The sequence below is a fragment of the Dermacentor andersoni genome, chromosome 9 (assembly GCF_023375885.2).
Source record: "Dermacentor andersoni chromosome 9, qqDerAnde1_hic_scaffold, whole genome shotgun sequence".
Taxonomy (NCBI): Eukaryota; Metazoa; Arthropoda; class Arachnida; order Ixodida; family Ixodidae; genus Dermacentor; species Dermacentor andersoni.
The window spans coordinates 132,322,999-132,345,165 of record NC_092822.1 but is presented as its reverse complement, the minus strand read 5'-3'; the positions used below and the strand labels follow the sequence as shown (position 1 = coordinate 132,345,165).

General features: G+C 47.9%; 1 protein-coding gene across 2 annotated transcripts in view; it reads right to left on the bottom strand.

The window, feature by feature from the left end:
• Positions 1 to 667: 667 nt before the first annotated feature.
• The window catches only part of LOC126529691 (uncharacterized), a 197,261-nt gene continuing 175,761 nt past the window's right edge, over positions 668 to 22,167 (bottom strand). For both annotated transcript variants that reach the window (XM_050177199.2, XM_055069997.1), the window contains one exon: positions 668 to 851. In XM_050177199.2, coding sequence (XP_050033156.2) covers positions 715 to 851 — 137 coding nt within the window. In that variant the 3' untranslated portion in view covers positions 668 to 714. The remainder of the gene's footprint in view (positions 852 to 22,167) is intronic.

The following is a 22,167-nucleotide window of genomic DNA, read 5'->3' as shown; positions in this document are numbered from 1 at the left end:
ACTGTTTTTGTTCTCGGTCACCCGATTGACTTGGTGGTACAGGCTACTTAACTTATTTCAGTGAACCTAACGCCGTCCCTGCTGATAAACTTTCCGAGATTATGCGCAGCCTGGTGCATATATTGGATAACCACAACGATTTGCCGTGAGTGATTGTCTCTTAGTCCTGTTGATTAGCGGAGTTTTCTGCTCGTAATGAATAGCCTACTTGAATACATCAAGCAGGCTAGGTGACCAATTGTCACTGCCCTGTTTCAAAGAGGATGCCAACAAATAATAATGATCTTCATGTGTGTGGTGTGTGTGATTGTGTGTGCGTGCCATTTTGACTTTCTTTCTTGTGTGTTAGTTGCTTGAAATATATGAACAGCATTCTACTGCCCCTTCCGTATCAGTCCTGAAAAGTTTACATAAGAACTTAAAGAGCACACGTTACGTTGGGATTGTTTTCTCTTTTACCTCTGATTGCTCATGAACACACGACGCGTTTATTATGTATAGGACGTCCTAATAGACAGACTGTGAAGTACCACAGCACACACACACAAAGCACGGAGAACATAAGACGAGATATATGCAGGGTCGTTTGTTCACCGAGTTCTGCTCATGAACCTTACCGTCAGCAATGGCGGTTCGCACTAGACTACTCACTAAAAAATAAGTTGGTTTAGCATTTTTATTGACTTCCAATCAAATGTGACAATCACGGGAAGTTCATTGTGGCGCTTCCTTGTGAGTGGCCACATAGGCATCCCTGAGTTGGCGCCGGTGCGGCTTTCCCGTCTCCGTCTGCGGGATGGCGTCCATGAACTGGACACCTCCATGCAACTGCTTGTGCGGAGCTACTAGGTCTGCGAGAAAGTGAGAAGACAGTGAGGCTCCTTACGGCATACTTGAGTGCGAGGAATGCGGTAACATACGGCACCCTGCAGATCTAACTGCAGACTCGACAAGGCCACCTCAAGCGGCAGCGCGAGCACTTGTTGAAATTAGCAACAGTAGCAGCAGCAGCAGCAGCAGCAGCAGCACCATTACACAGAATACGTCCGCGCTCTTCGTTTTGTTTTGTTCTGGATAACTTATATTGAATTGTAAACCGTGGTTCTCGACGCTAACTGCAATGGGTACACGTTTAAAATGGCCAAACCTGCTGTGTCACGGGGCACCAATGTTTACAGCATTGCTCCAGGTACAAATAATTTTTGCCGGTATGGATACGGGACAAACGACTCAAACTCTGGACCCAGCTGGTCTGTTGAAAAAGGTACGCCACATGCTCAGCATTTTCGTTTAACCTGTTTTGGTGAAAAAACATGTGCATCGTGGGGCTGCCTGCAGTACGTTTATTTTCCATTCGGTTGCGCTTGTTTTGTTCAGAAGACCGGTCATAATGTGCACAAACTTGATGAAGTTAATTTCAGATGTTAAGATCTTCTGAGTGGCGCTAGAACGTACAAACTGCGATTTAGCCAGCAGATGTACTTTCTAGAGATAGTCAGAACTGCGATTGACAGACGTTCGTCGCTTTGAACATTTTGGAACGAGCAAACACAAGCGTGCGGCAGGCTGTTGACAGCAATACGCTGGTGTCTTGCAGGCAACCATCCCGGTGTACATATTGCTACGGCACAATATGCGCGATCACGAAAGGCCAGCAGTGTGAAGACGACGACGACGATTAGAAGCTAGCGCGGGCTGTTGCCTCTTGGCCAAGCGCAGCGTATTTTCCTTGTATATTTGTACATAGCTTTTCGTCTGCGTCTTCCTACGTAACATATCTGGTGGAGGTGGACGTTCCCTGTACCTCGTCGCGGAGCTTCGCAGTGGACGGTACGTCGAGCCTTCCTTCATGGCTCCCGGCGACGACAACCCGACTCCGCCGGCTCCGACACCTGCTGCCACTTCGACGACCTACATCACTCTCCCCGCTCCCCGTGATCCTGGCGTATTCTCGGGCCAAGATGGGGAAGACGTCGATGACTGGATCAGCCTGTATGAACACGTCAGCCGCAATAACCGGTGGGACCCTACTATTATGCTCGCCAACGTAGTCTTTTACCTCGGTGGCACACCTCGAGTTTGGTATCGCACGCACGAAGATGAGCTCACCAGTTGGGATTCACTTAAGACACAGCTTCGAGACTTGTTCGGCAACCCCTACGGTCAACAACTTGCCGCGCAGAAGGCGCTTTCCGGCCGTGTGCAGACGTCAACAGAGCCCTATGTCACGTACATTCAGGACGTCTTGGCTCTGTGCCGCAAAGTTGACACCCACATGACTGAGTCAGACAAGGTTTCCCACATCCTCAAAGGCATTGCCGATGACGCCTTCAACTTGCTCGTTTGCAACAACGTAGCGACGGTGGATGCTGTTATAAGAGAGTGCCGCCGCCTGGAACTCGCCAAAAGCCGACGTATTGACCAGCAGTTTGCCCGTCTGCCCAACACCCCAGCGACATCTACCTGTGCCGACGCTCCTCGTCCCAACAACACTGCCGATGTTACCAGGATCGTCCGGCGTGAGATCGAGGCCGCCTATCCGGCTGCCTTCGACTCCAGTCCCACCAACACATCTGCAGTCACGGTCTCACTGATCCAGGCAGTTGTCCGCCAGGAGTTTGAAAACATGGGTCTTCACACCATCTGCTCGGCCCATCGCCCTAATACCCGCCCGGCTTCTTCGATTTCGCCCCGTCCCGCATCTTCTTACCCACCACGTTTCCGCAACCCATCTGAATGGCGCACTGCTGACAACAAGCCTATTTGTTTCCACTGCCATCGAATCGGGCACATTTCTCGGCACTGTCGTAGTCGCTGGAGTTCCCCGAGCCGGCCTACTTATACTGCCTACTCTCGCCCCTCAGGTGGCCCTTCTCGTCCCTATGCCGCACGCTCCGATAATGCCGCCACTGATTCTCCTGCAACGAACCGCCCCTATTCTCGTTCGCCTTCGCCCCAACGACGACAATCTCGCTCTCCCCAGCCCCGTCGCTCCTATTCGCCGACTCCCTTCGGACGCCGCTCCCAGCCGGAAAACTAGACGATGCAGCGCCTCGAGGTGACGCTGCATTGCTCCCTACGCCGCCAAATCCTCTACTGACTTTGCCCACTCATCTGAACCTTCTTGACGTGCAAGTCGACGGTGTTTCTGTGTCTGCTCTCATAGACACTGGGGCGCATTTGTCCGTAATGAGCGCTGACCTTCGTAACCGGCTCAAGAAAATTATCACGCCCGCCACGACGCCTGTTGTCCGTGTCGCCGATGGCGGAACAGCCCCCGTAATTGGTATGTGTACCGCCCGCGTCTCCTTCGCCGATCGCTCCACAATCGTGCTATTCACAGTCATCGCCCACTGTCCCCACGACATCATCCTCGGCTTAGACTTCCTTTCCGCACATTCTGCTCTCATCGATTGTTCCGCCAGTACTCTCCGTCTTGACCTGCCTGTTCTGGATCCTGCTGAACCACACCCCAGTCGCCTCAGTTCCGCCGACTTCGTTCGCTTGCCACCTTCGGCACTGACCTACGTTGACCTAGTGTCATCCCCACCAGTCCCCGACGGTCACTACATCGCGGCTCCTATGCAAGACGTCCTCCTTACACATGGGATCACAGTACCCCATACAGTTTAACTATTACGGCGAATTGCGTCTGCCTGCCAGTGGTCAACTTTGGCTTGACGACACAAGTGCTGCCACGTGGGATGTCTTTGGCCCAGCTTTGTTCATTCGGGGATCACTCAGTAGCATCCATTGCAGTAGACGACACTTCATCCGATACTCCTCTACCATCGCAGTCGGCAAATTGTACCATCGCTGACTTACGGAAAATGATTGCCCCCGACTTGCCCTCCGAGCACGCTCGTGAACTCTACCGCGTTCTGTTTTCCTACCACGATATTTTTGACTTCAACGATCGTCCTTTAGCCCAAACTACAGCTGTCAAACATCGCATTAATACCGGCGATGCCCCTCCTATTCATCGCCGCCCGTATCGAGTGTCACCAGCTGAGCGTCAAGTTATTCACGCAGAAGTTCGCAAAATGCTTGCCAAGAACATTATTGAACCATCATATAGTCCATGGGCGTCACCTGTAGTACTGGTCAAAAAGAAGGATGGCTCATGGCGCTTTTGCGTGGATTATCGGCACCTTAACAGGGTTACCAAAAAGGACGTGTATCCCCTACCTCGGATTGATGACGCCCTTGACTGCCTCCACGGTGCTCGCTATTTCTCTTCTATTGACCTTCGCTCCGGCTACTGGCAGATTGCCGTGGACGATCTCGACCGCGAGAAGACTGCTTTTGTCACACCCGACGGTCTTTATCAATTCAAAGTGATGCCGTTCGGTCTATGTAACGCCCCTGCCACTTTTGAACGCATGATGGACTCCCTTCTTCACGGTTTCAAATGGTCCACGTGCCTGTGCTACTTGGACGACGTTATCGTATTCTCCCCAACGTTCGCTACGCACCTCGAGCGCCTCTCAGCAGTCCTGGACGTTTTTCGGCGAGCCGGTCTGCAACTCAACGCATCGAAGTGCCAATTCGGCCGTCGCCAGATTACCGTCCTTGGACATCTCGTTGACGCGAACGGAGTGCAACCGGACCCAGGCAAGATCCATGCTGTTACGCACTTCCCTGTTCCGAAGTGTGTCAAGGATGTGCGCAGCTTCATCGGCCTTTGTTCGTACTTCCGCCGTTTCGTGAGAAATTTCGCCGCCATAGCACGACCACTAACCGACCTTTTGAAAAAAGACGCTCCTTTCCAGTGGGGCGATAACGAGGCCTCTGCATTCTCTCATCTAATCGACATTCTCACAACGCCTCCCGTTTTGGCCCATTTCGATCCTTCTGCGCCTACCGAAGTCCGTACTGATGCCAGCGGTCACGGAATTGGAGCAGTACTGGCACAACGCCAGCGTGGCCACGACTGTGTTATCGCTTACGCCAGCAGGCTCCTCTCACCCGCGGAGCGCAACTATTCCATCACTGAGCGTGAGTGTCTGGCCCTAGTTTGGGCGGTTGCGAAATTCCGCCCATACTTATATGGCCGATCCTTTTCCGTTGTCACAGACCATCACGCGCTTTGCTGGTTATGCTCACTGAAAGATCCTACAGGAAGACTTGGTCGCTGGGCCTTACACCTGCAAGAATATTCGTATACTGTCACCTATAAATCTGGCCGACTACACAAGGACGCTGACTGCCTGTCTCGCTACCCGGTCGACGAGCCTGACGACGCCGACAGTAGTAGCGCCAACGGCATTTTCTCTGTCTCTGCCTTCGGTAACATCGCCGATGAGCAGTACCGAGACCTATCGCTGCGAGCACTTATCGAGCGTCTGCGCTCTACACCTACCGACGCATCCGTTCGCCGATATGTCCTCCAGGGTGGCATTCTGTATCGAAGGAACTTCCTCCCTGACGGCTCTGACCTTCTTCTTGTTGTGCCAAAACAGCTACGACAGACTGTGCTCTTTGAGATGCATGACGCACCCACTTCAGGACATCTTGGGGTAACCCGCACGTACGACCGCGTCCGCCGCCGCTTCTATTGGCCTGGTCTTGCTCGCTCCGTTCGACGCTATGTTGCTGCCTGTGATCCCTGCCAGCGTCGGAAGACACCTCAGGTGCTACCTGCCGGTCATCTCCAGCCGATCACCGTCCCTGTGGAACCGTTCTTTCGTGTTGGATTAGACCTGCTCGGTCCCTTTCCCACGTCATCTTCTGGGAACAAATGGGTAGCCGTCGCGACTGATTACGCCACCCGATACGCTATCACTCGGGCTCTCCCTACCAGCTGCGCCACTGACGTCGCGGACTTTCTCTTGCGTGACATTATCTTGCTTCATGGCGCCCCGCGACAGCTGCTTACTGACCGTGGTCGAAACTTCCTCTCGAAAGTTATCGCTGACATTGTGCGTTCCTGCTCCATTCAACACAAGCTGACTACTTCATACCATCCTCAAACCAATGGCCTGACAGAGCGGTTAAACCGTACTCTTACCGATATGCTGGCCAAGTACGTTTCCAAGGACCACCACGACTGGGACATTGCCCTTCCTTACGTAACATTTGCGTACAATTCTTCCCGGCACGACACCGCCGGATTTTCTCCCTTTTATCTACTGTACGGTCGCGAACCTACCTTGCCCCTAGACACGGCACTTCCTCCTGCTGCGGTCTCAACAAGCGAGTATGCGCGCGACGCCATCGCCCTCGCTGACCATGCACGCCAGCTTGCCCGTGCTCGACTGACGGCCTCACAGACCACTCAGCAGTGTCAGTACAACGCCCGCCATCGTGACGTACAGTTTTCACCTGGTGCGCTCGTGCTCCTGTGGTCGCCCTCTCGTCACGTCGGACTTTCAGAGAAGCTCCTTTCGCGATACACAGGGCCCTACCGCGTGCTGCGCCAGGTGACGCCTGTGACTTACGAAATTGCTCCTGTGGCCTCAACCTCGTCCTCTCCTGTGGCATCTAGTGATGTCGTACACGTCAGTAGGCTCAAGGCCTACTACACTGCTTCCGAGTCCGATCTTTAGTCGCTCCGGGACGGCGCTTTTGCAGCCGGGGGTAGTGCTACGGCACAATATGCGCGATCACGAAAGGCCAGCAGTGTGAAGACGACGACGACGATTAGAAGCTAGCGCGGGCTGTTGCCTCTTGGCCAAGCGCAGCGTATTTTCCTTGTAAATATATTTGTACATAGCTTTTCGTCTGCGTCTTCCTACGTAACAATATTGTTGTTTTGCAATTCTTTAAGCATTACTATGAGTCCGCAGTCCAAAATGTGGGGTGATGATCACTTTGTCGAGTGGTCACGTGCACGCACGACGAATTACTGCGTTTTTGAATGCAACCGTCGATGTTTTCACACGGCACAGGATCCGAATGTCAAAATGGGGATGCGCTTTAGTATACTTCACCTCGATACAAAGATGCAATGGGGGTGTAAAACATGTAATATTTCTACGATTGTAATGAGGTGAAGCATATTGATTGGTGAAAGCCGAACTTGGCATTTAAGATTGCCGCCCACGGCTGTTATCAAAACGTCATACCGAACAGAAGCCATACAAAATGATCCGCTTGCGGACGAAAACATTTGCATTGTCGTATATTCTGCTTCTTCGGGAATAAAATTTGGAACTGCGTTTTGCCTTTTTCCGACCTGAAAAGCAGTGCTTTCTCATCGCTAGTAGGGTGAGGCAATGAGTGCATTTCTAGGTCATTTTGAAACAGTCTGAAACCGCCGCCTCGTCGACGTCACAGACTTTGCGTCCTGGAAAAATGAGCCTTCCTAAAACGTTAGCGCTGCGAAAAGACGCGTCTGTCTCGCAATTCGAAGAATCGCGTCGTTGTAATCACGGGCACACTGTTCGATGCCATAACGAGCACCAAACCTACGTCGCGCGGCAATTATCACCTTTCTGGCGCAGTCGACCTCTCCTTCGCTGTATCATCGCCTCCGAAATTTTTTGCCGCCTGTTCTCGGAGGCAACGCCGGTATGAACCGTCAATAGCCAACAGTGCACAATTCCCGACAGAAATCGAGAAATTAGGGCCTTCAATGAAGAGACGAGTATCAATTCATCAAGTCATACCCATAGCAAAACAACATAAATAACGCCGCATATATAAAGCAAGACTAACACAAGCACCCACCAAGCTAACCTGTAAATAAAGGAGAAGCGGATTGCAGCAATGATATTAACATAGCGCACTTAGGGGCTGCCAATGAATACCAGGAGGTACGTGGAATCTGAAAATAAGCAATGGCGCCATCGCTAACGATGGAAAATTTTATTCGGTGTTTAAAATAGGATACCTTGTCGGGCTTTGAAGTTAACCAAACGTCGGTAGGTCGGTTAGCCATGGCCGCCCACGGCAGAACCACAAATGAGACAGTACAGGATAACGTAGGTTGGACTTCTTTTGAAGTCAGAGAAGCGAGGAGCAAATGTAGCTTTTTAAAAAGAATCAGGAACTTGGATCAAAATAATAGGGTGGCTTAAGTGATCAAGGGTGTGAAGCTCAAAAGCACGCACACAAAATAGGGAAAGAGGTCAAGAAAGTTGGCAACCAAGAACAGTGTAATTGAAAGTTAAGCAGACAAATAGGACTCATAAAAAAGTGAGAGAAAGAGAGACGTCAAAATGGATGTAAAGAATGGAAACAAACAAGAGTATGGATATATACAAGAATGGCAAGAAAGAAATAGAAGCAAGATTTTCTGGCATAAGCCAAAAGGCAGGGCCTTTCTATTTGAGGCTCGAGCTGGTTGCCAAAGGATAAAAACATACCGGAGCAAATATTCGCAACAAGATGAGGCATGTATTAATGGCCTAATTATACTAGTATGTTTCAGTAGAAGTGTCTATCTGACATAAGTGCTTTACATCGTATTTACTTTGCGTGTTTATTTTTCCTGATGCAAGTAAATCGGTTGCTGTGAATTCAAAATCGTTGTCTAAAACAATCGTTGGAGTAGCTGTTCTCCATTTTTTTACGTACAATCATCATCATCATCATCAGCCTAGTTACGCCCACTGCAGGGCAAAGGCCTCTCCCATACTTCTCCAACTACCCCGGTCAGGTACTAATTGTGGCCATGTTGTCCCTGCAAACGTCTTAATGTCATCCGCCCACCTAACTTTCTGCCGCCCCCTGCTCCGCTTCCCTTCCCTTGGAATCCAGTCCGTAACTCTTAGTGACCATCGGTTATCTTCCCTCCTCATTACATGTCCGGCCCATGCCCATTTCTTTTTCTTGATTTCAACTAAGATGTCGTTTACCCGCGTTTGTTGCCTCACCCAATCTGCTCTTTTCTTATCCCTTAACGTTACACCCATCATTCTTCTTTCCATAGCTCGTTGCGTCGTCCTCAATTTCAGCAGAACCCTTTTCGTAAGCCTCCAGGTTTCTGCCCCATATGTGAGTACTGGTAACACACAGCTGTTGTACACTTTCCTTTTGAGGGATAGTGGCAACCTGCTGTTCATGATTTGAGAGTGCCTGCCAAACGCACCCCAACCCATTCTTATTCTTCTGGTTATTTCAGTCTCATGATCCGGATCCGTGGTCACTACCTGCCCTAAGTAGATGTATTCCCTTACCACTTCCAGTGCTTCGCTACCTATCGTAAACTGCTGTTCTCTTCCGAGACTGTTAAACAATACTTTAGTTTTCTGCAGATTAATTTTCAGACCCACCCTTCTGCTTTGCCTCTCCAGGTCAGTGAGCATGCATTGCAATTGGTCTCCTGAGTTACTAAGCAAGGCAATATCATCAGCGAATCGCAAGTTGCTAAGGTATTCTCCATCAACTTTTATCCCCAATTCTTCCCACTCCAGGCCTCTGAATACCTCCTGTAAACATGCTGTGAATAGCATTGGAGATATCGTATCTCCCTGTCTGACGCCTTTCTTTATAGGGATTTTGTTGCTTTCTTTGTGGAGGACTACGGTGGCTGTGGAGCCGCTGTAGATATCTTCCAGTATTTTTACATATGGCTCATCTACACCCTGATTCCGTAATGCCTCCATGACTGCTGAGGTTTCGACTGAATCAAACGCTTTCTCGTAATCAATGAAAGCTATATATAAGGATTGGTTATATTCGGCACATTTCTCTATCACTTGATTGATAGTGTGAATATGGTCTATTGTTGAGTAGCCTTTACGGAATACTGCCTGGTCGTTTGGTTGACAGAAGTCTAAGGTGTTCCTGATTCTATTTGCGATTACCTTAGTAAATACTTTGTAGGCAACGGACAGTAAGCTGATCGGTCTATAATTTTTCAAGTCTTTGGCGTCCCCTTTCTTATGGATTAGGATTATGTTAGCGTTCTTCCAAGATTCCGGTACGCTCGAGGTTATGAGGCATTGCGTATACAGGGTGGCCAGTTTCTCTAGAACAATCTGACCACCATCCTTCAACAAATCTGCTGTTACCTGATCCACCCCAGCTGCCTTCCCCCTTTGCATAGCTCCTAAGGCTTTCTTTACTTCTGGCGTTACCTGTGGGATTTCGAATACCTCTAGGCTATTCTCTCTTCCACTATCGTCGTGGGTGCCACTGGTACTGTGTAAATCTCTATAGAACTCCTCAGCCACTTAAACTATCTAATCCATATTAGAAACAATATTGCCGGCTTTGTCTCTTAACGCACACATCTGATTCTTGCCTATTCCTACTTTCTTCTTCACTGTTTTTAGGCTTCCTCCGTTCCTGAGAGCCTGTTCAATTCTATCCATATTATACTTCCCTATGTCAGCTGTCTTACGCTTGTTTAACTTAGAAAGTTCTGCCAGTTCTATTCTAGCTGTAGGATTAGAGGCTTTCATACATTGGCGTTTCTTGATCAGATCTTTCGTCTCCTGCGATAGCTTACTGGTTTCCTGTCTAACGGCGTTACCACCGACTTCTATTGCGCACTCCTTAATGATGCCCATGAGATTGTCGTTCATTGCTTCAACACTAAGGTCCTCTTCCTTAGTTAAAGCCGAATACCTGTTCTGTAGTTTGATCCGGAATTCCTCTAGTTTCCCTCTTACCGCTAACTCATTGATTGGCTTCTTGTGTACCAGTTTCTTTCGTTCCCTCCTCAAGTCTAGGCTAATCCGAGTTCTTACCATCCTGTGGTCACTGCAGCGTACCTTGGCGAGCACGTCTACATCTTGAATGATGCCAGGGTTCGCGCACAGTATGAAGTCGATTTCATTTCTAGTCTCACCATTCGGGCTCCTCCAAATCCACTTTCGACTAAACCGCTTGCGGAAAAAGGTATTCATTATCCGCATATTATTCTGTTCTGCAAACTCTACTAATAATTCTCCTCTGCTATTCCTAGAGCCTATGCCATATTCCCCCACTGACTTGTCTCCAGGCTGCTTCTTGCCTACCCTGGCATTGAAGTCGCCCGTCAGTATAGTGTATTTTGTTTTGACTTTACCCATCGCCGATTCTACGTCTTCATAAAAGCTTCCGACTTCCTGGTCATCATGACTAGATGTAGGAGCGTAGACCTGTACAACCTTCATTTTGTACTTCTTATTAAGTTTCACAACAAGACATGCCACCCTCTCGTTAATGCTATAGAATTCCTGTATGTTACCAGCTATTTCCTTATTAATCAGGAATCCGACTCCTAGTTCTCGTCTCTCCGCTAAGCCCCGGTAACACAGTACATGCCCACTTTTTAGCACTGTATATGCTTCTTTTGTCCTCCTAACCTCACTGAGCCCTATTATATCCCATTTACTACCCTCTAATTCCTCCAATAACACTGCTAGACTCGCCTCACTAGATAGCGTTCTAACGTTAAACGTTGCCAGGTTCAGATTCCAATGGCGGCCTGTCCGGAGCTAGGTATTCTTAGCACCCTCTGCAGCGTCACAGATCTGACCGCCGCCGTGGTCAGTTGCTTCGCGGCTGCTGGGGACTGAGGGCCGGGGTTCGATGGTTGTATTCATATAGGAGGTTGTGGCCAAGTACTGCACCACGGTGGCCAATCCTTCTCTGGTGAGAGAGTGCGTTACCGGTTCTGGTCACCGGGATCAGGCCGCACTCCAGGCCTGTTTCTGCAATTTTCTCAACACACGGTTTTTTTTTTTGTATTTACCAGTGGAGAATTGCGCGGCACCGGGATTTGAATCACGGTCCTCTTGCACTGGAGACGGATACTCTACCGTCCCCGTAGGAGTTAAATTAAAAATTAATTTATGGGGTTTTACGTGACAAAACCACTTTCTGATTATGCACGCCGTAGTGGAGGACTCCGAAAATTTCGACCACCTGGGGTTCTTTAACGTGCACCTAATTCTAAGTACACGGGTGTTTTCGCATTTCGCCCCCATCGAAATGCGGCCGCCGTGGTCGGGGTCCGATCCCGCGACCTCGTGCTCAGCAGTCTAACACCATAACCACTGAGCAACCACGGCGGGTCCCGCAGGAGTTGTACGCCTCATTTAACCTACATTGGTGCCCTATTTGATCAGTCAAGGTGGACCAACCTGAGCTCGGTTATACCGCATGGATGGCACTCGGCTAGAGAACCTGGTATTTATGACCTGCACATGTGAGGCCATACATATTTGAAGATATATATCTTTCTTTTTTTTTTAGGAGGGTTCCCGTACAGTGATAAAATAGAGGAAAAGACATTAAAAGAAAAAAAAAGAAAGAAAAAGGGGCGAAAAAAAAGGAACATAACAGGTGATTTGAACTCGTGACCCTTCGATATTGCCCGGAAAGATAGCTCAGTCGGTTGGTTCGTCAGGCCCCAGGCTACTTTCTAGCGCCACAGCTCCTGCTGCGAGCCTCACACTTACGTGGAAAGAGACTCAGGTTGTCCGCGATAGTCGGTTTTTTGGAAGGAGTTTGGAAGGCATACTTTCTAGGAAAAATGGCCTCTCGAGGAGAAGAGCGGACTCGAGCGGCTTTAGAGGCTAGGAAAACTGCCTTAAAATATTTGGACTTGAGGGAAAGCTTCGTAAACAAACTATAACACGGCAATCAGCACTCGAATACGACGAGAGAAATTACTGAGACGTGGAAAATTCCCTTGAAAAAAATCTGGTTTGCGAGACAAATGCTTGTATGTATTGAACCTCTTAAAAGATGAGGGGGGAAATATGCGCACACCGAGAGGGCATCGTCAGCACGAGTCCACTACAAGGCACCTTACAGAGATGTGGAGAGCTTCGCGGCCGGAACGAAGCCTCCCCTCTCCGCCGGCCAAGAGGGGAAAACGCGCTTTCCGATCGCTCAAGGTTGCGCGGACAAAGCATAACTCTAGCGTCTAGGAAAAGCTTAACCAGGTGCGATGGCGGCACGCATAGCGTGGGAAGCTAGCCGCCAGAATAACTATACCAAGGACTGCTGCTGACGAGGGCGAAATACCTTCGTGTAATTATAATAAGCCTAATAGGACTACTTTCGAAAGAAAAAAAAAGGAAACCGCCCAGAGGGCTATACTACGAGAGCTATGACTGATAGTTTTCTATATATATATACATATATATATATATATATATATATATATATATATATATATTCATCTCATCTATGGGATCGCATGCGCGCGCTGTTGCTTTGTCTCTGCGTGTAGTAGTTAAGAGAGCCAGTTTAAGGGCGGAGAAGAACAAAATAAGGAAAGAAAAGCAAGAACTCCAGCGCCGTGGTTTTAAAGCGCACCCGTGGTAGAGAAACGGAATGCGATATAAGCGTGCGTAGCCATGATACGCACACGACAAACTGCCTTAAAATATTTAGACTTGAGGGAAAGCTTCGGTAACAAACGATAGCACAGCAATCAGCGCTGGATTATAATTATAACCCTAATACTAATTGTAAATATTCATCTCATCTATGGGATCTAATGCGCGCGCTGTTGCTTTGTTCTGTGTGCAGTAGTTAAGAGAGCCAGTTTAAGGGCGGAGAAGAAGGAAGGGAAGGAAAGTCTCTGAAGCAAAATTACAGCGTCGTGGTTTTAAAGCGCACCCGTGGTAGAGAAACGGAAGGCGATATAATCGTGCGTGGCCATGATACGCAGACGACAAACTGCCTTAAAATATTTAGACTTGAGGGAAAGCTTCGTTAGCAAACGATAGCACGGCAATCAGCACTCGAATATAATTATAACCCTAATAATAATTGTAAATATTCATCTCATCTATGGGATCTAATGCGCGCGCTGTTGCTTTGTCTCTGCGTGTAGTAGTTGAGGGAGCCAGTTTAAGGGCGGAGAAGTGGGAATGAAAGGAAAGTCTCTGAAGCAAACTTGCAGCGCCGTGGTTTTAAAGCGCAACCGTGGTAGAGAAACGGAAGGCGATATAAGCGTGCGTGGCCATGATACGCACACGACAAACTGCCTTAAAATATTTAGACTTGAGGGAAAGCTTCGTAAACAAACTATAACACGGCAATCAGCACTCGAATACGACGAGAGAAATTACTGAGACATGGAAAATTCCCTTGAAAAAATTCTGGTTTGCGAGACAAATGCTTGTATGTATTGAACGTCTTAAAAGATGAGGGGGGAAATATGCGCTCACCGAGAGGGCATCGTCAGCACGAGACCACCACAAGGCACTTTACAGAGATGTGGAGAGCTTCGCGGCCAGAACGAAGCCTCCCCTCTCCGCCGGCCCAGAGGGGAAAACGCGCTTTCCGATCGCTCAAGGTTGCGCGGACAAAGCATAACTCTAGCGTCTAGGAAAAGCTTAACCAGGTGCGATGGCGGCACGCATACCGTGGGAAGCTAGCCGCCAGAATAACTATACCAAGGACTGCTGCTGACGAGGGCGAAATACCTTCGTGTAATTATAATAATCCTAATAGGCCTACATTCGAAAGAAAAAAAAGGAAACCGCCCAGGGGGCTATACTACGAGAGCTATGACTGATAGTTTATATATATATATAGATGTATATATATATAAATATATATATATATATATATATATATATATATATATATATATATATATATATTCATCTCATCTATGGGATCGCATGCGCGCGCTGTTGCTTTGTCTCTGCGTGTAGTAGTTAAGAGAGCCAGTTTAAGGGCGGAGAAGAACAAAGGAAGGAAAGAAAAGCAAGAACTGCAGCGCCGTGATTTTAAAGCGCACCCGTGGTAGAGAAACGGAATGCGATATAAGCGTGCGTAGCCATGATACGCACACGACAAACTGCCTTAAAATATTTAGATTTGAGGGAAAGCTTCGGTAACAAACGATAGCACAGCAATCAGCGCTCGAATATATTTATAAACCTAATACTAATTGTAAATATTCATCTCATCTATGGGATCTAATGCGCGCGCTGTTGCTTTGTTCTGTGTGTAGTAGTTAAGAGAGCCAGTTTAAGGGCGGAGAAGAAGGAAGGGAAGGAAAGTCTCTGAAGCAAAATTACAGCGTCGTGGTTTTAAAGCGCACCCGTGGTAGAGAAACGGAAGGCGATATAATCGTGCGTGGCCATGATACGCAGACGACAAACTGCCTTAAAATATTTAGACTTGAGGGAAAGCTTCGTTAGCAAACGATAGCACGGCAATCAGCACTCGAATATAATTATAACCCTAATAATAATTGTAAATATTCATCTCATCTATGGGATCTAATGCGCGCGCTGTTGCTTTGTCTCTGCGTGTAGTAGTTGAGGGAGCCAGTTTAAGGGCGGAGAAGTGGGAATGAAAGGAAAGTCTCTGAAGCAAACTTGCAGCGCCGTGGTTTTAAAGCGCAACCGTGGTAGAGAAACGGCAGGCGATATAAGCGTGCGTGGCCATGATACGCACACGACAAACTGCCTTAAAATATTTAGACTTGAGGGAAAGCTTCGTAAACAAACTATAACACGGCAATCAGCACTCGAATACGACGAGAGAAATTACGGAGACGTGGAAAATTCCCTTGAAAAAAATCTGGTTTGCGAGACAAATGCTTTTATGTATTGAACCTCTTAAAAGATGAGGGGGGAAATATGCGCTCACCGAGAGGGCATCGTCAGCACGAGACCACCACAAGGCACCTTACAGAGATGTGGAGAGCTTTGCGGCCGGAACGAAGCCTCCCCTCTCCGCCGGCCAAGAGGGGAAAACGCGCTTTCCGATCGCTCAAGGTTGCGCGGACAAAGCATAACTCTAGCGCCTAGGAAAAGCTTAACCAGGTGCGATGGCGGCACGCATAGCGTGGGAAGCTAGCCGCCAGAATAACTATACCAAGGACTGCTGCTGACGAGGGCGAAATACCTTCGTGTAATTATAATAACCCTAATAGGACTACTTTCGAAAGAAAAAAAAAGGAAACCGCCCAGAGGGCTATACTACGAGAGCTATGACTGTTAGTTTTCTATATATACATATATATATATATATATTCATCTCATCTATGGGATCGCATGCGCGCGCTGTTGCTTTGTCTCTGCGTGTAGTAGTTAAGAGAGCCAGTTTAAGGGCGGAGAAGAAGAAAGGACGGAAAGAAAAGCAATAACTGCAGCGCCGTGGTTTTAAAGCGCACCCGTGGTAGAGAAACGGAAGGCGATATAAGCGTCGTGGCCATGATACGCACACGACAAAGTGACTTAAAATATTTAGACTTGAGGGAAAGCTTCGGTAGCAAACGATAGCACGGCAATCAGCACTCGAATATAATTATAACCCTAATAATAATTGTAAATATTCATCTCATCTATGGGATCTAATGCGCGCGCTGTTGATTTGTCTCTGCGTGTAGTAGTTGAGAGAGCCAGTTTAAGGGCGGAGAAGTGGGAATGAAAGGAAAGTCTCTGAAGCAAACTTGCAGCGCCGTGGTTTTAAAGCGCAACCGTGGTAGAGAAACGGAAGGCGATATAAGCGTGCGTGGCCATGATACGCACACGACAAACTGCCTTAAAATATTTAGACTTGAGGGACAGCTTCGTAAACAAACCATAACAGGGCAATCAGCACTCGAATACGACGAGAGAAATTACTGAGACGTGGAAAATTCCCTTGAAAAAAATCTGGTTTGCGAGACAAATGCTTGTATGTATTGAACCTCTTAAAAGATGAGGGGGGAAATATGAGCTCACCGAGAGGGCATCGTCAGCACGAGACCACCACAAGGCACCTTACAGAGATGTGGAGAGCGATCGGAAGCGCGTTTTCCCCTCTTGGCCGGCGGAGAGGGGAGGCTTCGTTCCGGCCGCGAAGCTCTCCACGTACAATATATATATCTTATTAACGCGTCACCTGCGGGCACAGGGCGTTTCTCAAGCTGCAGAAAGCAGCTTTTGTGCTCGACCTCCGCTCTTTGTGATGCTCAAACTGTGCCATAAGAAGGAGTAAACTAGTAAGCTCGCGCTGCAGCAAAATTCCGGAGGCCGCTCAGCACATCCTAAAGGAATGCGAAGGCATTCTCCCGGTGAGAGCAGTAGGTAACGCACACATTCCAGAACCACTTGGATTCAGAGCGGACGGAAGCATCAACCACTCAGCGGTCGAGATGAGAAAAAAAAAAGTCGCAGTTACGCCCGAGTGTCGAAGCATCGATTGCGGCATCAACTTAGTAGACAGCTATACAAAGTAAGGATAGTTTATTTATCGCCCATATAAACTCGCAAACATTCGCTTCCTAACCGAATTAAACATGCTGTCAGAGTGCACAAGCAAAGATGAATACGTCACACTCATTGAGCGCGGGCAGTCGCTGTCAAAGCGCTGGCGCAAGCAAGCACGGCAGCGCCAGCGAGTGAACTGTCCTTCGGGCTGTCTATCCCTCCAACGCAAGAGCGCCGAGAACAATGCCCACCACAAAGGTATAGCCGTCTGCAAATTCCTTTGAAGATAGGGCGTGCGCGACCGTGCAAAATACGCACTTGTTGCCGGAATCGAAGGCGCTGCCTCCCGCGCTGCCTATCCGCATACCTCCCTATGGCACGCGAAATTTAGCCGCCATCGTCACTTCCTCTTAAGCCCAGTCACGAAATACGCAGTTGCTGCCGGAGAACCACGCCGCCCCCACTCCCTCCCTCCCACCCATCGCCCACGGCCTTTCGCGCAACGAAAGGTGGCGCATTTGCCCTCCGCTTTCTTCGTTGGCGCGCGCCAGATTGAGCCGCGATCGTCGGCTTCCCTCACATACTTTTACTCGCACATAAAGCATACGACGCGCGCCGACGGTGTTATTGTAAATAAAAAAAATTAATTATGGGGTTTTACCTGCCAAAACCACTTTCTGATTATGAAGCACGCCGTAGCTAGGGATTCCTGAAATTTAGACCCCCTGGGGTTCTTCACCGTGCGCCTAAATCTAAGTACACGAGGGTTTTTGCATTTCGTCCCCATCTAAATGCGGCCGCCGTGGCCAGAATTCGAACCCGCGACCTCATGCTTACCCGCCCAACACCATATATCCACTAAGCAACCACGGCTGGTTAATGGCCCTTGGACTGTATACGGAAAATCAGGGCGACAGCGACAGCAAAGATACGTCTGCAGTTTCTATATAATTGCTATCCCAATAGAAGATGTTTAGAGTATTGGTTTAGGTATTGGTATTGGAGTAGAGGTGCAACTTTGGCGTACAGGTAGAATATCCACCTCGCGTGCAAGAGGACCGTGGCTCGAATCCCGGTAACACACACTTTTCCGCCAGATTAAAAAAAAATAAGAGAATACGCGTGTTGATTGAATTGCATAAACAGGCCTGGAGTGCGGCCTGATCCCGGTGACCAGAACCGGTTACGCACTCCCTCACCAGAGAAGGATTGGCCACCCTGGTGCAGTACTTAGCCACAACCTCCTATATGAATACATCAAACCCCCGGCCCTCAGTCCCCAGCGGCTGCGAAGCAACTGACCACGGCGGTGGTCAGACCTGTGACGCACAAGACGGTGCTAAGAATACCTGGATACGAAAAGGCCGCCATTGGAATCTGAACCTGGTAATGTATATCGCTAGAGCGTTATGTAGTCGGGCCAGTCTAGCAGTGCTATTGGAGGAATTAGAGGGCAGTAAAGGGGATATAGTAAGGCTCAGTGAAGGTATAGGAGCACAAAAGAATCATATACAGTGCTAAAAAGCGGGCCCGTCCTGTGCTACCGGGGCTTAGCGGAGAGAAGACAACTAGACGTCGGATTCCTGATTAATAAGGATATAGCTAGTAACATAGAGCAATTCTGTAGCATTAAGGAGAGAGTGGCAGGTCTTGTTGTGAAACTTAATACGAGGTACAAATTGAACGTCGTACAGGTCTACACCCCTACATCAAATCATGATGACCACGAAGTCGAAAGCTTATATGAAGACGTCGAATCGGCGATGGGTAAAGTCAAAACGAAGTATACTATAGTGATGGGCAACTTCAATGCCACGGTAGGCAATAAGCGTGCTGGAGACAAGGCAGTGGGGGAATACGGCATAGGCTCTAGGAATAGCAGGGGAGAGTTATCAGTAGAGTTTGCAGAAGAGAATAATATGCGGGTAATGAATACCTCCTTCTGCAAGCGGGATAGCCGAAAGTGGACGTGGAGGAGCCCGAAGGGCGAGACTAGAAATGAAATAGACCTTATACTCTGCGCTAGCCCTGGCATCATACAAGATGTGGACGTGGTCGGCAAGGTGCGCTGCAGTGACCATAGGATGGTAAAAACTCGAATTCGCCTAGACTTAAGGAGGGAACGGAAGAAACTGGCACTAAAAAGCCGATCAATGAGTTAGCGGTAATAGGGAAAATAGAGGAATTCTGGATCAAGCTACAGAACAGGTATTCGGCTTTAACTCAGGAAGAGGACCTTAGTCTTGAAGCAATGAACGACAATCTTTTGAGCATCATGAAGGAGTGTGCAATAGAAGCCGGTGGTAACTCCGTTAGACAGGATACCAGTAAGCTATAGAAGGAGAAGAAAGACATGGTCAAGAAACGCCAGTGTATGAAAGACTCTAACCCTACAGCTAGAATAGAACTGGCAGAACTTTCCAAGTTAAACAACAAGCGTAAGACAGCTCACATAAGAGAGTATAATATGAATGGAATTGAACATGCTCTCAGGAATGGAGGAACCCTAAAAGCAGTGAGCAAGAATCAGATGTATGCGTTAAGAGACGAAGCTGGCGATATTATTACTAATATGGATGAGATAGTTTAAGTGGCTGAGGAGTTCTATAGATTTTTACACAGTACCAATGACACCCACGGCGATAATGGAAGAGAGAATAGTCTAGAGGAATTTTAAATCTAACAAGTAACACCGGAAGAAGTAAAGAAAGCCTTGGGAGCTATGCAAAGGGGGAATGCAGCTGGGGAGAATCTGGTAACAGCAGATTTGTTGAAGGATAGTAGGCAGATTTTTCTAGAAAAACTGGCCACCCTATATACGCAATGCCTCATGACCTCGAGCGTACCGGAATCTTGGAAAAACGCTAACATAATCTTAATCCATAAGAAAGGGGACGCCAAAGACTTGAAAAATTCTAGACCGATCAGCTTACTGTCGGTTGCCTACAATGTATTTACTAAGGTAATCGCCAATAGAATCACGAACACCTTAGGCTTCTGTCAACCAAAGGACCAGGCAGGATTCCGTAAAGGCTACTCAACAATAGACCATATTCACACTATCAATCAGGTGATAGAGAAATGTGCGGAATATAACCAACCCTTATATATAGCTTTCATTGATTACGAGAAAGCGTTTGATGCAGTTGAAACCTCAGCAGTCATGGACGCATTACGGAATCAGGGTGTAGACGAGCCGTATGTAAAAATACTGAAAGATATCTATCGCGGCTCAACAGCCACTGTAGTCTTCCATAAAGAAAGCAACAAAATCGCAATAAAGAAAGGCGTCAGGCCGGCAGATACGATCTCTCCAATGCTATTTACATCGTGTTTACAGGAGGTATTCAGAGACCTGGATTGGGAGGAATTGGGGATAAGAGCTAATGGAGAATACCTTAGTAACTTGCGATTCGCTGATGATATTGCCTTGCTTAGTAACTCAGGGGACCAATTGCAATGCATGCTCAGTGACCTGGAGAGGCAAAGCAGAAGGGTGGGTCTAAAAATAAATCTGCAGAAAACTAAAGTAATGCGTAACAGTATCGGAAGAGAACAGCTGTTTACGATAGGTAGCGAGGCACTAGAAGTCGTAAGGGAATACATCTACTTAGGGCAGGTAGTGACCCCGAATCCGGATCATGAGACTGAAATAATCAGAAGAATAAGAATGGGCTGGGGTGCGTTTGGCAGGCATTCTCAGATTATGAACAGCCGGTAGCCATCATCCCTCAAGAGAAAAGTGTATAACAGCTGTGTCTTACCAGTACTCAAGTACGGGACAGAAACCTGGAGGCTTACGAAAAGTGTTCTACTTAAATTGAGGATGGCGCAACGAGCTATGGAAAGAAGAATGATGGGTGTAACGTTCAGGGATAAGAAAAGAGCAAATTGGATGAGGGAACAAACGCGAGTTAATCCTCTATTGCATGAATTATGAAAAAGTCGTTTAAAAAAATTTTTCGCAGCTTTTATATACAAAAGGTTTGAGAGTTATAACGACTCTATTAATAAAGATACCGTTTGGGTCAAATATGGCACACCATGAAGATGGTCGAGTGGTCTTGCTGCCATGGGCGAAAAACAAAGCTTCACGAACGGTGGTCTCGCGAAACTCCTTGGCGGATGTAAACCAGCGCTTAGTTTTTTGGACTGGGTCTCTCCCAACAAAGCTCGACAGAAATGTCACGGCGCGGTTATCGCACCAACGCACACACAATAACTCCACGTCATCTATCCTGCGAGTGAGTTCCTCTGAAGCAATGCGTCCTTTACATTTCAGTTCCTTTTCTCTTTTCAGGCGACTGTGTGGTAGACGATTCGGGTTCAGCGTACCGAACTACAAAATTCCATCTTGTGATAGGGTGACCTGCAGCTTCGGGCTGTTGAACAGGTGGCAGCACCTTATCATTTTTTGTCTTCCAATTTCACACTGTGCCAAATATGGCACACATCGATCTCGGGGTTTTCTGCTGTAGTTGCGGATGAAATTGAGAAAACTAATAATGGGCTTGAATTGATGAGGCCATAAAATATGCCAAAATAATTTTTCCATGTTTCTGCGGTGAAAATTTTCAGAGAAAAGAAGTACGAATTGCTCGTGTTTGCTCCCTCCGAGTTTCACGTTGCTTCCTAAAATCTACTTCACCTCTGTTTTGCGTATCGCTCAAGAGATGGCTGCATTTGCCCATACTAAGTGCGCATAACTATGACAATTACTCTGACGGTATCACATCCTCAAATGGGCTCCTCAGAGACGCAAAAAAATGGTTACCCGTATGTGCGAAATATGGGAGGCCATGCAATACAGGGTTAATTACATCTTAGTTGAAATCAAGAAAAAGAAATGGGCATGACAGGACATGTAATGAGGAGGGAACATAACCTATGGTTATTAAGGGTTACGGACTCTATTCCAAGGGAAGGGAAGCGTAGCAGGGGGTGGCAGAAAGTTAGGTGGGCGGATGAGATTAAGAAGTTTGCAGGGACAACATGGCCACAATTAGTACATGACCGGGGTAGTAGAAGTATGGAAGAGGCCTTTGCTCTGCAGTGGGAGTAACCAGGCTGATGATGATGATGAGAGTATTGGTGGCGGAAAAAAAAGGAGGGTAGAGAT